The following is an 18522-nucleotide window of genomic DNA, read 5'->3' on the forward strand; positions in this document are numbered from 1 at the left end:
TTTTACTTTGAAATTAAAATGAAAGCAAAAATGAATGGTTCATAAAACTTGTTTTTAACATTTTCTATTTTAGGATTTAAGGTTAGTAGAAATCTCGGCCCATAATGTTTATTTTTTTAAGTGTTCATCTGTATCAACTACTTGTGCTGGCAGGGCAAATTTTTATGCCTCTTAAACTCCAGTCAGGGGCACACAAAATCATTCTAAGGGCCACAAATGACCAAGGGACCGCACTGAACACCCATGATAGATGACAACCATGAGTGCTTACAAAAATGACAAATGAGCTTCCTCTCATGGTTCTTATCCAACCAATCTGAGGACAGTGACAATGTTTTGTTCCTTCTACAACATTTTATGTTCCTCTGGAAACAGATATCCTCTTTGGGATAGCATTTCTGATCCAGAGATGAGATGAAAAGGCTAAAAGAAGAATGGGAAACCAGGTTGAATGAGGGAGATGGAAACTAGGAGCATTTGGAGGAGATTTAAAGGAGGCAGTGAACTAGCTTAGAGCAGAATAACATCTTGCCCATCTGAATACGCTGAGAAGTGTTTCACTTTAGGAAGAGACAGAGTGCTGAAAACAGCCCGCAAGGCCCATGTTCATTCAGCCTCGAAAGAAGAGTTGTTTCTGGACAAATCCAGCCTTCCTGTCCTTTTCATCAGGCTGTCTCCTGTTAGGAGTTAAAGGAGAAGCACTCCAGGTCTGACTTAATGCTTTCCGTTTCCTTTTGTCATTGTATCCCTGTCTTTGTCTTTGACTGTCACCAAAAATATGTTCCTATGAAGAAAAGCAGCTTTTATGTGGACTTTAAAAAAACCTTGATCTGAGCAGACAGCTCCTGCTGGCATAAAACACCAACATATGAGGCCAAATGCTACCAAACAAACAAACCAAAAAGCAAATTTAGTGTTAGATTCTTTTCATATTTGTCTTCTGTCTTCTTCCATCATTATTAAAATTATGTTTGCTACAGACATGAATTAATAATGTGTATGTGTGAAACAGAATGACTCATTAGAAGCATGAAGCCAGGGTGATTAGATGAATCAAACAAAAGCAGCTTTGAAAACTGGATTTAATTTATTTACTGAATTGTTTCATTGTTAGAAATCTGCTATCTTAGAGTAGATTGCACAGAATCTCTGACTTGATAAGGGTGTACCTACAGAAAAACAGCAGTCTCTTTTTTTGTTAAAGGTCAACGTATTCCTTATACAACAGTTATCAGACCAGAGGATAGATGCAAACTTTGCAAATTGCCTAAATTGATCAGCTAATTTAATTTCAGTATAATCATATCAGCACAGGTGAAGCTGAGGAAGAGCCCAATCTAATTAGAGGACACATTGCTATTAAAGAGGGGCAGAGGTGCTTGAAATCCTTTTCTTCTTACTTTAACAGTGGTTACATCTAAAGAAAAGCATGAAACCATTGTGTCTTTGCATCTAAATGGTGTTACATGCAAGAACCTTCTGCTAAGACGATTATAACTTAGAGAACTGTTTTCTGAATGACCAAGAACGTATTAAGAACAAAATAAAAGGTTTAGCTATTTAATGGGCTTCAGGGCATCTAAAATGATCCAGAAAGTTCCAGGTTTGTCTGTTTTTAAGGACGGTCTCAACACTGGCATCAGGTGTGTGTGAGTGCATCTGTATCAACAATGACCTTAAGATAAGGGAAGCCCGTTCTGTCCACAAACAATATCAAGGGCGGAATAAAATTCTGCTGGAAGTTCAAGGATGGCATTTGAAACCTGTTATTTTCTCTAACGAATCCTCATCCTGATAGTTTGGGACATCTGGAGAAGAAAAGGTAAACACTACCGTGAATCCTGTGTGACCCCAACAGGTGAGCAACCTGGTACAAGCCATGTGTAGGGGGCTTCTAATACAATGGACTAGGCTTCCTCCCAATTCCGCCCCAGAACATTGCAATAAATAAGGCACGGGATGAAAATATCATCCAATAACAACTTCCTTAAACAAACAGGATCAATCTGGTGATGGTCTGTTAATTTTCCAGCATGATGGACCACCATGTCACCATAAAAGATTATAAACAAAGCGGCTCAAAGATCAGGACAATGTGATGTGATCGGAATGTCCCTATCCTTGACAAAATCCTGGTCTAAATACCTGTCGTTGGTCCACTGCCTGTGATTTTGTCAACCACTTCCCCAGCGAGACAAGCGGCTTATTCTGCATGTCGAGTTTTAAACAAATGCAGCACAGTTGTTGTGCGTGGCTTGCAAACTGCATTACAGTATCAGTGTAAAACCTGTATTACAGCTGCTCAGATACACAGACAGAGAATGCAGCCCCTTTCACGAAACACTTCAAAGGCAGGATTAAAGCACCTTTAAGCTGTCTTTAAGCTGAATGAACCAATGTGCAGAGGGGGGTAGCCCACGAGGTACGCACAGGCCTCCATCACCTGACTTGCATTGGGGCAAGCTGGGTTTAAAGGTGTAAATAAGGCTCAATCATTTCTGATGTGAAAAATATTAAGGTGAGATACGAAATGTAAATTCAAAGTTTTTTTCTTGGCCAACAACAGGATTGCTACATTGAGTTTGTCTGGCATTAATGTTTTAAAAAGAATGGCATGGGGAGACTAACAATGCAGATTTTATGCGTAGTGCTTACCGCGATGTATCCCCACACCTCCTGTCATCCCACGTTATTGACTTTATTTATGAAAACAGCTATGTATAATATTGGCGCGTCTACCTGTGGTTTATGCCCAGAGCGAGCTCAGAAGCAGTTTGCCTTTGAGGGTTTATCACAAAAATATTTTTTTGAATTAAGTTTGTGTAGAAGAAGATGTGCTTAGTGCAGCCCAAGTTTCTGACTTTAAAAACACAATTTACAAAGCAGGGAAACAACTTTTTGTCTATGTTCTCCCCACACACAAATAACTGGAACTGTACTAAAACAGCAGAATTATCAAGGGGTCATCAAATTAGCCTAGTGCTGCTGCAAAATGCTCCAGGTGCAAACCCTGTCAGTAGGACCTGGACTGTAGCTGTATGTGAAAGGCAGAAATGTCTTTAGAAACACATCACATTAGCTCTGAGCTTTGCAGGTAATTGCAGAACATCATACCATTCTTAAGAGATATAACCTGCGTTGGAGTGGCATATTACAGCTGTGCTGCAGAAACTCTGTAAGCAAAAACATTTTTGTTACTTATAAAAAACACAGACAAAGATATGGGATAAGAACGCTGTCAAAAACAATGTGTATGTAAAAACGGAAATGTGTGCATATTAGTCAATAGCTGTGCATAAGTAAAATCCAAAAGAGGTATTGTATATTTTCTCTATAAGAATACAAAATAAAATATTACAGCTTCAAGAAATTACAAACACAAAGTTCAAGTTTACAGTTGTGGTTTATTCTTTATGAATACAATATGCTATAACAGATTGTGAATACGATTTCTTTTCTTTGAGAATACGAATTTACATCAGCGACTTGGTGTCACGTGATCTCAGGCTAAGAATAAAGTGGGTGGAGTTATACAATGATGTACAGTAGGTGGCAGTATACACATCTGAATTTGTTGCGAACCGCCAGCAGAACAAGAGAAGAAGAAGCAGCAGCACTAGCGCCAAGATGACGGACCAAGAGCATATATTAACAACATTAAGACATATATAAACTTTTTAACATTACCTGGCTTTGTACCGTAGTTTCTTGGTCTGTTCTTTTGGTGCTAGTGCTGCTGCTTCTTCTTATCTTCTTCTGCTGACGGTTCGCAACAAATTCAGAGGTGCATACCGCCACCTACTGTACATCATTGTATAACTCCACCCACTATATTCTATGTTTTAGTTTTGTATTTCATAAAAATAAGAACAATGCTTTATTTATAATACTCTTGATTTCCCCCCCTATCTCCCCTCTGTTCCTAATATTCATTTTAGACTGAATTATCTCCCATTCTGGCACTACGTTTATTGGCGGTGAGGAGTGTGACAGCGCATGCGCAACGCGAATCGACTAACTATGCTCCACTAACCAGCCTGAGATCACGTGACACCAAGTCGCTGATGTAAATTCGTATTCTCAAAGAAAATAAATCGTATTCACAAACTGTTATAGCATATTGTATTTATAAAGAATAAACCACAACTGTAAACTTGAACTTTGTAATTTCTTGAAGCTGTAACATTTTATTTTGTATTCTTACAGAGAAAATATACAATACCTCTTTTGGATTTTACTTATGCAAAACTATTGACTAATATGCACACATTTCTGTCTTTACATAAACATTGTTTTTGACAGCGTTTTTACTCCATACAAAGAGACTGCAACATTCTGAATTCCATTGGTGAGGAAGTAAGTGTGTTATTGATGAAAGGCACTGTGTTATTTTACTGCACTCGAAAGCTACAGAACTTTCAAGCACATATACGCCCACAAATTTATTAACTTAATCTATTAAACAATGCAGATCAAGATATCACAAATCAGCTGATTTCTCAGCACAATGACAAATTGTGTTACAAGGCAAAGAGTCGTCTCAAATAGCAGAACATATATATTTTAATCCTGTGCTCATGAAAATTCCCCTGATCTTAACCAATATGTGGTCAGCTTTTAAAAAGCAGGTGGAGAAAAAGAAACTAACAAACTGATCAAGTCTAACCTCTAGAATAGGTCACATCATTAAAGATTTGTTCCAGAAGTTGATATCCTGCATGTTGAGGAGAATTACTGAGGTTAAGAGTGTCAAAATTGGAAATATTCAATCTGAATCGAAATATGGTGGGTTTGTTAATAAAAAGCCTTTGAAATGGGTAAACTGTCTGGGATTTTTTTTCTAATATACCAAAAAAACAAAGAAATCTAAACATGTGACAATATTTAGCTCCTGTGTCTGTTTAATCACTGCAGAACAACATGAGACCCAGAAAAACATTACTCACTGAGCAGCTGATGCTTATTTTGAAACCTACGCAAGAGTGTTGGCGTTTGACTTGAACCATACCGAATGACATATGTCTACGAGTGTATTCACAACCTTTCCTCATTCTGTGTCCTGGCAAGCAGTGTACCAAACATTTCCAGTTAAATGAAAGGTTGCCATGAAAACCACTTTGGTTCTGTATTCTGTTCTGGTCAACAGTCAGAGGCCTGCTGCTCAGCCACCTGGCATCTCGTCACCAAATCCTCGACATTATGGCATTTCTACCAACCAAACATTAGCACCTGAAGGTCAGATCGGAATCATTTGTGAAAAAGTGTTAATGGTGTATAAGTAACCAAACCCCTAAATGTAGATGTTTTTATCTTTTCATTATAATATAAAGAAATGATACAATTAGATCTTAAATAGGTGAAAACAAAAATATTAAATGGATGATACTACAACTGTTATGATTTGCAGTTGTTTGGTTTTTAGTTTCGGGTTTTTCCTTATATGTTTCTCACAATTAAGGTTCTGAATCGTTCTTCTGTTTATTATTTTCCTGGTCATGCTTTAGTTTTTGTCTTCTAGTTCACGTTTTGTCAAGTTAGGTTTTTGGATCTGGTTATACTTTTGTTTCATGTTTTTCTAGTTATATTTCTGTTAGTTTGTATCCCTGAAGTTCTGTTTTGCTCCTGTCATGTTGTGTTCTGTCTGTCAATTAACCTTATTCAGTTCATCTGCACTAAGCTAATCTGACTTCTTGCACACGCTCCATAAATACACACCTGTTCAGTTACTCATCGCAGAAACATTTCAGATCATGTCACCTGTGTTTCGGATCATGTTTTGCCTGTCTTGCCTGCCCGTTCATTGTTTTGTTTCTGCCTCCTCTTTTGAGTGAGTTTTTGTTTTTCCATTATTAAATCTTTTTCACCGTCATGCTGCCTGCTTGTCTGCATTCCGGGGTCCTACGTTGCACTCACCCTGTCAACAATGCTGCTGGCTTTTAGGTTTTCTGACTAACTATGTGCACGTTCATATAACGAGGTGTATCTGGCATCTCATGAACTTCAAGTCATGGATCCTGATCCACATATTGCAAAGTAACAGAAAAAAACTTATTCCTGAATAGTTTGAGAATTTTATTGTATTTTATTTGATAACGCTGCAGTTGCTGTAGCTGGTTGTATTCAATCTTATGCCAGATGTAGCACTGAACGTTTTGAAGTATTGTTCCATAAATTGGAATCAAAAATAAAAGATAATCATTCAGACTCCAAAGCAGTAATTCAGATAATTTTTATTTACATTTAAATTTTGATTCATGTATCTAAGACATTTTTACCTTATGCTGCACTGTTTTTTGTCCAGTGGTTTAAAGCATGGATTGTGTTGCAAATTAAACATAAAAGCATTAAAAGAATCCACTGACCTTCAGTTACATTTTTATATTTTAAATGTCCCCATCTTTTTGAGGCCATATTGCCAAATTGGACTCTTGGTGGATTGCTCATTTCTTAGTGTTTCAAACTGGTAACGCGAACGCATTGATCCAAACTGAATTTAGCTTTTGCAATAATTGCCACAAATAATTGCCTTTGTATTCCCCAGGAAAGATTTGCATGCTTTCAACAAAAGTCTGTTGGTGACACATGTGTCCTAGAGGCAGCAACCATTCTTATTAAACCAACCAACCATTCTTTATTAAACCATGGTGCTCAAATGCATCTTATTTGTAAAATCTATGGTTTTTACTCAACTTTCTCAGTAGCAGAAACTTATATTTCATGGTTTCTATTTTATCCCACGTAAAATCTGGGAATTGTGTAAATACATACAAACACATTATCAAGATTTTCTAAAAACCTTACATGAACATCTAGCTCCTTTTTAAATAAAATTTAACCAAATGACGGACAAAAACAAGAGTTTCGCACAATATTGCACCATATGTAACCTCTCTAAATCGAGTATTTTATGTGTTGCATTCCAAAAATGAATATATTTTTTGCTACTGTACCTGAGTTACTGTGTACAAAGCTAGAAAATGTCTGGCTGCTGCTATGTGTGTAATAATATGAGGCTGCAATGTGCTTCTTTTATATAGCTCAGTGATTTTAAGCAACTGGCAGAGAGATGCAGATAGGTTATTGTCAGAGGCATCGGTTTTAAATGCTGCAGGATGGCTTTTAGAGGACCAAAACCAAAAATAAGACTACAGTTTGAAAACCCTTTTAAGTTCTCAACTGGAAGGTCAGAATTGTCTGTTACCTGAGCCCGTAGAGCACAGTTCCATCAGGGTGAAGTCTGATCATCCGGTTCTTGACCGTCACCCCATGGACAAAAGACTTCTTGTCATTAATGAAGTAGGTGTCAGGAACCCAGAGCTGGTCCGCCACCCGGTTGTCCAGGGTCAGGTTTAGGGGAATGCCTGTGTAGGAGAGGCGTTTATCCCTCCAGGACTGCTGAAAATACATGGTGATGGTGTAGTCCTGATGGGGGACAGAGACAGAAAATGTTAGTTCCTTATTATCTCATCGACACATCTTATTGATTTCTGACAGGCTTTCTGTGTTTTGATTATTCCACTATTAAAACTCCGGTTTGTACATTTGGCGATCAGACTCAGGAAACCTTCAACGGTGCATCTTATTCCTCAGAATGAACCAGTGTTGTAAACAAACTGCTCTTAGCTTATTTATTAACCTTAAAATGAGGCATTATGTATATTTCATTTATCAAGACAAGAGGCTGTAAGTGAGAAAATAATACTTCAAAGAGCAAGTTCTTTCTTTCATCTAACAGGACACTTTCCAGAACTTCCAAGTTACTTTATAGGAACTTCGAAGTTAAACGTTACCTGAAAATAATGTAAGTGCAGGAAAAGTTACCTATAATTCCTTGGAAAGTAAGCTGCACTTTGGTAGGAAATTACCTGTAGGTTCTGACAAAGTAAACAAAAGATTATGGAAAGAAACCTGTGAATTCTCAGAATCAGCTTTATTGCCAAGTTCATACATACAAACAAGGAATTTGACTCAGGTACACTTTGCTCTTTGGTTTGTTTTTGCATTACAGAATATACATATTTACAATGTACAATATACACATATATAATAAAAAGGTGCATTTGCAACATCTGTATGCTGTTGTTTTGTACTCTATTGAATGTTCAACAGAGAAACAGCCTGGGGGAAGAAACTGTCTCTGTGGCGGCTGGTTTTAGAGAACAGTGCTCTGTAGCGGCGGCCTGAAGGTAAAGCTCTGAACAAGTTATGTGCAGGGTGTGTGGGGTCTGCAGAGATTTTAGCAGCTCTTTTCCTGACCCTAGACCTGTATAAGTCCTGGATGGAGGGAAGGTCAGCCCTGATTATTCTCTCTGCATTCCTGATTATTCGTTGCAGTCTGGACCTGTCCTGTTTTGTGGATGAGCCAAACCACACTGAGATGGATGAAGACAGGACAGATTGAATGATGGCAGTGTAGAAGATGACCAGCAGCTCCTGTGGAAGGTTGAACTTCTTGAGTTGCCTCAGGAAGTACAGTCTCTGCTGGGCCTTCTTCCGAACAGTGTCTATGTGTGAAGACCATCTCAGGTCCTCAGAGATGGTGGTTCCTAAGAACCTGAAGTGGTCCACGGCCGATACAGTGTTGTTGAGGATGGTGAGGGGGGTGTATGGGAGTGGTGTTCTCCGAAAGTCCACCACCATTTCCACAGTCTTGAGCGGGTGGAGTTCAAGGTAGTTCTGACCGCAGCAGTGTAACAGCTGATCCACCTGCTGTCTGTATGCCGACTCATCGCCGTCCTGGATCAGTCCAATGACAGTGGTGTCATCTGCAAACTTAAGGAGTTTCACGGATGAGTCCGCTGAGGTGTAGTCATTTGTGTACAGAGAGAAGAGGAGTGGGGATAGAACACATCCCTGGGGCGCACCAGTACTTATTGATCTGGATCGGGAGAAGATGCTCCCCAGTCTCACCTGCTGCTGTCGGTCCGTCAGGAAGCTGTTGATCCACTGACAGGTGGAGGCTGGGACGTTGAGCTCGGTGAGCTTCTGGTGGAGGATGTCTGGTATGATCGTGATGAAGGCCGAGCTGAAGTCTACAAACAGGATCCTGGCGTACGTCCCTGGGTGGTCGAGGTGTTGCAGGATGAAGTGTAGACCTAAGTTAACAGCATCATCTGCCGACCTGTTTGCTCGGTAAGCAAATTGCAGGGGTTCCGTGATGTCTTTCAGGTGCTTCAACACCAGCCGCTCAAAGGATTTCATGACCACAGACGTCAGGGCTACAGGCCTGTAGTCATTTAATCCTAGGATGGTGGGTTTCTTGGGCACCGGGATGATGGTGGATCGTTTGAGGCAGGAGGGGACCTCACATTTCTCCAGTGACTTGTTGAAGATCCGGGTGAAGATTGGAGCGAGTTGATTTGCACAGGCTTTCAGGCATGATGGGGAGACGTTATCAGGTCCTCCAGCTTTCTGTTTTCATGCGCTGAAAGAGCCTGTTTACATCTTCCTCGGAGATCTTTAGTGCAGGCAGAGGATCTGATGGTGGGGGGTTGGTAGCTTTACGGTCACATTTGTTCCTGAATGGGCTTCTTGTCATGTCTGCAGTAGAAGCCATTCAGACGGTTGGCGAAGAGACGACTCTGTTCAGGATGGGTGGGGGGGCTCCTATAGGCAGTCAGGTTTCTCAGACCAGTCCATACAGCTGAAGTGTCACCAGTAGAAAGTCTGTTCTTCAGCTTCTCACTATAGCTTCTCTTGGCTGCTTTGATCTCCTTTGTTAGTTTGTTCCTGGCCTGCCTGTACCGCGCCCAATCTCCACTTCTGTGAGGTTCTTCCTTGTCCCTGCGCAGATTCCTGAGATGTGGAGTAAACCATGGCTTGTTGTTCTTGTTGTCTGCACACACATGTCCTCGCAGAAACTGATGTATGATGTCACCACATTAGTTAGTTGGTCTAAGTCCGTGGCTGAAGTTTCAAAAACAGTCCAGTCTGTGCATTCAAAGCAGGCCTGTAGCATCTGCTTTGATTCCTCAGTCCACTTCTTAACAGTGTGAACCGTGGGTTTGGAAGCTCTTAGTCTCTGTCTGTAGGTTGGGATGAGGTGGATAAGACAATGATCTGAAAAACCCAGAGCAGCCCTGGTAACAGCATGATATGAGTCCTTTAAAGCTGTGTAACAATGGTCCAGTGTGTTTCTGTCTCTAGTGGGACACTTAATATGCTGTCTGTATTTGAGGAGTTCATGGGAGAGGTTTGCTCTGTTAAAATCTCCCAGTATTATGATGAAAGAGTCCGTGTGTTTTTTCTCCACGTCTGTAATCAGATAAGCAAGATGTTTTTCAGCGGCAGAAGTGCAGCCATGCGGTGGAAAATATGAGCGGATTATTATAAACGAGGAAAACTCTCTCGGTGAATAAAACGGTTTACAGTTTATGGAAAATGACTCCAGATCAGGACTACATGTTTTTCCCAGCACTTTTACGTCTCTGCACCAACCTTCATTTATATAAAAGCAGATTCCGCCTCCTCGCTTCTTCCCCGATAGCTCCGCGCTGCGATCCGCTCTGAGCAGCTGAAAGTCCGGCAACAGCAATGCGCGGTCCGGGATGTTTTCACTCAGCCATGTCTCGGTGAAGCAGAGAACCGCTGATCCGTGGAGGTCCGTGTTTTTACCGGTGAGAAGAGGCAGCTCGTCCATCTTGTTGCTTAGAGAGCGGACATTTGCCAGATGGATTAAAGGCAGTGGTGTGCGAAGTCCTTTTTTGCGGAGCTTTACCAGCGCGCCAGCACGGTTTCCCCTCCGACGCTTTCGGCGCAGTATCCCGTATAGCGCCGCAGCTCCGCTTGCCCGGAGCTCAGTGAACCTTGGATCAATGAAAGATGGTGAAAAAATCCCAAGAGAGGACTCTCTGATGTTGAGAAGTTCCTCTCTACTGAATGAGACCACAGAATTGTGGCCCGAGACCACAGTACTGTGGTTCGAAAAACATAAAAACACACAAAATACAAAAACAAAGAGAGCAAAGCTCCGAGGATGCCATCGTCGGCGCCATCTTGGAATTCTAGAAAGTAACCTGTAGATTCTGAGAAACTAACATATACATTTAAAAAAAGTAACATGCTAGTTTACAGAAAGCATCTTGCAAATTTGGTAAAAGTAACCAAATTTAGTTCTAAGCTCACAAGTTATTTTTTCTATTTGAGTTTTGAGTCTTTATGTGATTTAACTGTGACTTAAGTTCAAGTCTCAAACATTTGTTCTCATCTCAGCTGGAAAGCAACCTTTAGGTTCTGTAAAATATAAAGCTGGACTGTTATCCAAATTTCTCTTTTTGTTTACTTTTCTATTCTGTTAACCCAGTGAATGAGACACTAAGAAAAATGCAGATCAGAGGCTCAAAAGTGGAAAATGTGGAAACATTTCATTTAATACCACCTAAAACACTAGTACGTTTGGGCCTCTTCCTGTTAGATCTTACAGCTACGAAATTCAAGCACAAATGCAGAATGCAATAGACACAATGATGTAAAATATAACCAGATTATGCAAACAAAAGAAGTTTTTTAATGATAATTCTTGTTAAACTAGAATTCCAGCTGTGTGAAAATGTGTACGCTTTATTTTGTTATATTTTCTCGTCAGCTCTTGACACTATCTCCTGATTATTGCTTAAAGTTATCAGTTTTCTGCCAGAGGAATAAAATCCGATTTCCACCTCTAATCTGGACTGTGTCAAAGTTTATACGGAGGTGTTGGACCACTTGTTGCTGAATATTGGACTACTTGCACAGTCACCAGGCCTCCTGGTGCTTTCGGCCATTTTGTATCCAGGACATGGCGGCTGATATGACACGCCCAAGTCTGATGTCACAGGGCGCTATATATGGAGGCATCCATGTTGAACACGCCGCCTTCTGCTGGAGACCGGACTAGCAACTGAAGCGCGCCACTTCAAGAGAAGAGTCCCTTGCGGATTTCATTTATTCTCTCTCATTGGACAACGAACAATTCCTAACTGAGGTTTCTGGAATGAGAAGGCCAGAAATTTCACTTTGCCGATGGAAGACGTGAGCTTAACACGTAACTAAGAACACGGAGTTTCGAGGAGTTGAACCGCTACCGTGTTTCATCCCAAGTCGACTTTGATGGTCACATCATATTTTTCCTTTCCGCCAAGAAGGCCAGAAGACGAAGACTGACCGGTTTTCCTGAAGTTAATTGTGGACGCACGGTTAACTTACTCCCCACCTTTCCTCGCTTCTGAATGATATGTGCATGTAACCTTGCTTATTGAACTTTGATGTGCTGTGTTGATGTCTGAAGCTGCTGCGCTCCCAGCTCTGTGCGTGTTTTACCACCTGAGAGTCAGCGCAGGTGCGCTGTGAGACTGGACTGCTGAAATAACCTCATGGTGAAATTCCCCATTTTTCTTTGTCTCCAACCTCACTGCTGGCTAGCTGCTGCCAAAAGTTTTATAACTCTTTGTCTGCTCAGGAGTTGGGGGAGGTTTTATGAGTCATAATAACTGAGTTACAGTTGGAGCTGCGCCCCCCACTTTCCACTCACCACCACACCCCTTCGTCATATTCTCAATTTTGCCATAACTGCTGGTTGATTCAATACACACCCACTGCTGTTTTCTTTATTTTGCTTAGTTAGATAATTTACCCCTTTTATGTAGAACTTTGCATGTTGAGTAGGTGATTCAATAAATATTCACGTAGATGATAACAGAAGGCGTTCTGTGTTTATTTTGTGCAAGTTATTCGTCAGTCAAAATAAGGTTAAAGTTCCACACGTTTCGGCTGAAACGGTCGATTAAACAGTGACATCTCCGGTAATAGTTATTAATTATTACGGAGTATTTAACGGTTGTAATTGTCTAAGGCGTTGAGCCACAATTACAACACCAGAAACATCTCTGGTCTCGATTCATAAATGAGGATTTTGGTTAAGAAATTGATTTTGTCAAATTATGATTTTTAATTATAATTATTGATCAAGATTAATCAATCAATAATCATAACTCCCAACAGAGGGGTTAAAAGGTTTTTTGATCTCAGTATTTAGTAATAAAACTATGTTGTGTGAGTCATTGGTTCTGCTGATTCATACTGTGGGTGTCACAGCATCCAGCTCTTACTGTACCTCCCTCATAAAAAAACAATGTGTTCCAGTGGCAGCACAGACTGCAGAAGTGAGTTATGTTGCGCGATGCCAGCTCTTATTAAGCAGCGGGGAAAGTCACTGGCCTACATGTTCCAGTCCTTTCCGAGACTCCTTAGACAGCTGGAACTACCAGCTTTACCTGCTCCTCAGATGCTCCTGTCCCTGCGTCAGCCTCAACTCTTCAACTGGCTTACGCAGTCATTCCTTAGTGCGACTCAGATAAGAATGATGAAATAATGCAATAAAAGTGTGATGATTGAGTTCTAAATTCATTTGTTTAGATATGAATAAAAATAGCTTGGAAGGATTTGTTGTTTCTAAAGCATCGCTGAGCTTAGATGAACCTATTTTACAAAAGACAAACGCAGTCATAAGCGTTCAAAGAAACAACCAATGCTCTTATTTTTTTCTAGGTGAGCCAAGATTATTCAATATAAATATTTGCATGAAGTTAGAAATCCAGCGTGGGACTGGACCAGACCCAGAGGTCCAATATATGAGCCCCAAAAGCACCCAACAATGGGATTTCCAGCAACTTAAACAGGATGAATCGTCTGCAGGGCTTTTTTTTTGTTTCTGCTCAGGGAGCTGATGAGTGATGTCTGAGCCTCAGGGAACACGTGTTTCACTGCTGTCTCTTGCTTTCAGAGCTAACATCTTAACATCGGGAAGGCACTCCACTCATGTTCTCACTTTCCAGCCGGGTCCATTAAAACGCTGGTGGAGTCCTGTTTGCTTCCTCCTTTTATGTAATTCTAACCCATCAAATTGCATTCTATTAGGGCTCTTTGTATCCCAGAGGTGTTGGAGCAGTTAAATTAGCTGCTGATGGGAACAAATGAGGAGGCCAGAGAAATGATAGCACCAAAAGAAGAGTTTAGAATTATGAAACCTGCTTTTAAGAACACTCCGAGACGTTTTTTTGACTAATTTGTTTTCTTTTTCACTTTGCAAGGCTAGTTTGCTTAAATAAGAACATAGACAAGTTTTAATTATTTATAAAAGACTGGGCAATTAAGGTACCAGGACAAGGAGAAACACATGGACATGCTTCTTTCGAGAGAGACCTTATAACTTCTCCTGAGGATCCTAGGGTGTTTCTAAGGAAACAAGCTGTCCCAAACTAATAAAGCACATAATGTATGACCTCTTTCAATGGAAAGGAGTCAAGAGGGTTATCGTTCAGGAAGAGCTTGGGGATCAGCTCTTCTTCAAGGACCCCCTAAAGAAGATCACAGGTGAGGGTTGGAATGTAGAGTGGCCATATTTTAAACTTTAATTCAGCTCCTCATTTCTGCAGACGAAGCCCCTTCTAGCCATCTCCCACTCCTTTTTGCAATCACTCAAGAACAAGACACCAAGATGTCTGAACTCCAACTTGAGTCAAAGACTCACACTGAAGCCAGAGAAAGCTTTCTAGCTGTTTCAGGTAAAGTTTTTACCGCACCTCAGACCTTTGACAAAAAATGCAGCCTGCAGGGATAGTTCAGTTTGGTCGACAGGCAGAAAAGTAAAAGTTTTGTTAATGATTAAATTTGATAGAACCTTGCACATCTAGAACAGACACCAAAAGACATACGTCCTAATAATCCAATGTCATACAGGCAGTTACCAGAGTGTCTGAAAGTCATGTGGTGACAAAGTTGTATGTCATCAGCATAGGTATGGTAAGAAATGTAAATCCCCATAATCTGAGCTAGGGGAAGGTGAAGCCTTGAGGAATCAACCAAGTGATTTATAAATACTAAACAACACACAGTAGTTCCAGTCTGCCAGGTAGGATCTGAACTAATTTAGCACACATACAAGCACGTTTTTGCATTGAGAAGAAAGAAATCTGTGGATTATTTTACTTTACTTTTCATCTATCCTGTCTTGGCCTTTTAGGTATAACAAATGAAAAAGCTGCTTGCCCACTTGTGCCAGGGCAGTTTTAATCTCCAAAACGGTATGCGTGATTGACTATTAAATCAAGTAGATAGGCTGTATCAATAAAATGGGAACCTACATTTGTCTCTATTTAGATTGTATGTGTGTGTGTGTGTGTGTGTGTGTGTGTGCGCGTGTGTGTGTGTGTGTGTGTGTGTGTTTGTGCGTGAGCAGTACAGCACATGTAGCTTTCGGCCTCGAATGCTGCAGCAGCCCAGGGCAGAAAGACATCAGGCATCTCCACAGAATGGCCATGAGAACGACACAGAGGTAGATCTGCAGCAAAACAGCCCCAAGGCCAAAGTGGCACAAAGAGATGCAGGGCACCAGACGACTGACCCAGCAATGCAGCCACATGACCCCAGTGCAGGCCAGGTCTGGAGTCCAATCTCCCCAGTAGCTGGGCACCTGTAAGCCTATGTCAGCAAGACCCCCAACCATCCCTGCCAGAATCGCCAACCCGCCAGACAGGCTTCAGCCCAATGCAGCCGCAAGAGCTCAGACTGACCAAGGGATGGAGGGCACCATGCAATCCTGCAATCTTTGCCAAAAATGTTAGGTTAGACAATGGCCTTAATCAATTACTCTTGAGGCATCCAGTTCAGGCTTCCATTAAAGAGCTTTTATTAATTTGTTTTTATTTTTTGGTTTATTAATAGATATATGTTTGGTTGTTAGTTGATTTCATGTACACAATCTTACTTTACAACCTCAGCGCTCAATGTTGGATAAGGTCATGTAATGATACTTCCTTTGACGGCACATTCATTCAGTTTAGCATCTAAAATGTGTTAACAAAAAATAATCAAAATGTCTCAGCTCAGAGCAGGTAGCATTCAGAGCAAAAAATCACAAGTCTTCGGTTGATCTAATCTGAGGTTCATAGCAGCCGTTAAGATTCTTCTCACAGCGATTCAGCGTTTTCAGCATTCGTTGCAGTTTGCCAAGATGCTTATGTGTGCATTTCTCAGGAAGCCTGGGGGAAAGTAACTTTCTGAAAAAAAATGCATGGGTGTGCTTGAGGGCCATCAGCACCTTCTGAGGTCACTGTACAACACCAAGATGAGCATGGCTATAGTGGAAAAAGGCAACCACTGCAACTGCTATGACCTGATCAATACTTTAACTAAAACACAGAGACTTTGGGGAGATTTTCAGGCTTTAGAACAAACACATTTGATCCTTTGAAACTACATAGCTGTAAAGATTAAACAAGATTTTATCAAAAGTAGTCATACAGTAGTCATTAGTAATCATAATAGAGTCATTCTTTTTTTGTTAGGCCTAACATCTCTGAGCTCTAAACTATTTAGAAATCACTGGAAGTTGAGGAATAAACCTGTTTTGAGGACACCTTGCAAAAACACAAATTGATTTTCAGATAATTTGTTAGCAGCAAAGATACTATTGCTATACTATTTAGTAATACATTTTATTTCTAATTTATTTTTACTACCAGCAAGGATTACAAGGATCTGCAGAGAATAGTCTGGACCAAAGAAATAAATCACCAGTTTTCTGTAGATTTGTGTGTTGCCTTCAGCCTGCAGCCAAAGAGATGTGGGGCATTCTTGTATCATTCTCTAAAAACAGTATATTTATGGCTTAGTTTTTGAATCTGATCTTAATTCTTGGGCACAATATTATTACCTGCTGTGGGAACCTTTCTCCAGTGTAAAATGGGAATGTAAACAGCGTCAAATCTGTTAAGGAATTCTCCAGAAACTAAATTTTCCGTGTCTGAAGCAGGTTCTGGTGTGTAGATATAGGATCAGACCTTATAATGATATTTCCTTAGCGAAATATGACCATATCAGTTGTGTATTTCACTAGACTCTCAAAGAATGACTCCTGCAGAGAAAGTATTTGCTGATATCAAATTCTGCAAATATTAACCGAAATTATGACCAGTGTCAGCGCTGGGATCCAGTTTAAACCAACAGAAGGTTGCATCCAAACATCTGGCTCAATACAAGTAATAAAACAAGAATTAGTCATTCAGCCAGCCACTGGAACCGTTAGTGGCAATAATAAACTAAAGATGACATTACGTCTCATGAGGCAGGAGGGAGAAAGTGCTGCCTCATAAAGCTGAGAACACAGAGTAAGAAGCAGCGTGATCCGTTTGTTTATGGGTGTGTATGTGTCTGCGTTGTGTTAGGGTGGGTTTACTGTCTCTTTGGGGATGAAACTATTATTAGAAGCAGCTGTTCCCCTCAGCACCTACTTGTCCATCGTCAATGTAGCACCTTGGCGTTTCAGAGGCTGAGTGAACTGAATACTGAGTACTTTCAGCTTAGTATCAGGGAGAAGCATTGCTCCATTGCTGCAGGAAAGCCACACTGACCTGCACTTCACGTGGGCACCAAACTCAGATGACCAAATGTTGAAGCTTTGTTTTGTTTTACCCATTTACCTAACCTGTAAAAATACAGCTCCATAACACTAATACACCCGTTCTATTTCTTTCATCCTGTGTGTCTGACTTATCCTGATATTTTCATCTTAATGCAGCAAATGGTCTTGTGCTGCAATAACGCCACTGCAGTGTGCTGCGGTTTGACCTAATTCCTTCTTATCTATAGCCATCTTTGGCTGAAATTGAGCAAACATCAGAGAATGGATTAGAAAGTGAGATAAGAAAAAAGGCAACATCACTTTTTAAACAGGAAAAAAGCAGGAACTGCAGCAGAACCAGGGCACTTTGTGTAAAATACATCACATCACAAGTCAGGTAAATGAATACTTGACATGTCAAAGTCTGATTGGCTGATCATCATTACAGGTGTATTCAAATACAATGCCGTGGTGAAAAAACATCATCGATGACCTTAAAAAACAAGTATTGCTGCCTATCAATCTGCAAAGATTTGCCATTTGCAAACTATTTCAAGATAATCATTTTGCAGATAGAAAGATTATTAACAAAAAAACTCAAAAGCTCCTTCTCAGATCTACCGGTCTCAGTTATCAGACAGGACATTTAAGAAAGACTGAAAAAGTATGAAACCCTCTTTTCTCTCAAAATAATATGGCAGCACAACTAAGGTTTGCAAAGTTACATTTAAATTTACCACAAGATCTGTAACAATAGAGATCTCTGGCCATAGTGCATAGCACCATAACCAAACAGCATCTCAGCACAAAAACCTTACACCAACGGACCAGCATGAGGGGAGAGGCTGAAGATTTGGGCTTGTTTAGCAGCTACAGGACTTGAGCACCATACAATCATGGTGCTAACAATGTAGTCCTCTGTATGCCAAGATATTCTACAGTCAAATGTGAGGCTATCTGCCCAGCAGCCGAAGCTCCACTCAAACTGGGCGAGAACAAGGCAGCAAATCTTCAATGAAATAGCTGAAAAAGAAAAAGCCTAAGATGTGGAAATGGTTCAGTCGAAGTCCAAACCTTAACCCTGCTGTGATGTTCTGTGCATCTGCAAACCGCAATGAACTGAAGCAATGCTAGAAAGAAAGGTT

The 18522-nt window shown here is 40.6% G+C and overlaps 1 protein-coding gene across 4 annotated transcripts in view; it reads right to left on the bottom strand.

The window, feature by feature from the left end:
• gabrb1 (gamma-aminobutyric acid type A receptor subunit beta1) overlaps positions 1–18522 on the bottom strand; it is a 70324-nt gene that overhangs the window by 20065 nt on the left and 31737 nt on the right. For all 4 annotated transcript variants that reach the window (XM_047346171.1, XM_047346170.1, XM_047346169.1 and 1 more), the window contains exon 12: positions 7202–7422. In XM_047346171.1, the coding sequence (XP_047202127.1) occupies positions 7202–7422 (221 nt within the window). The remainder of the gene's footprint in view (positions 1–7201; positions 7423–18522) is intronic.

This window comes from Girardinichthys multiradiatus, chromosome 19 (genome assembly GCF_021462225.1).
Source record: "Girardinichthys multiradiatus isolate DD_20200921_A chromosome 19, DD_fGirMul_XY1, whole genome shotgun sequence".
Lineage (NCBI taxonomy): Eukaryota > Metazoa > Chordata > Actinopteri > Cyprinodontiformes > Goodeidae > Girardinichthys > Girardinichthys multiradiatus.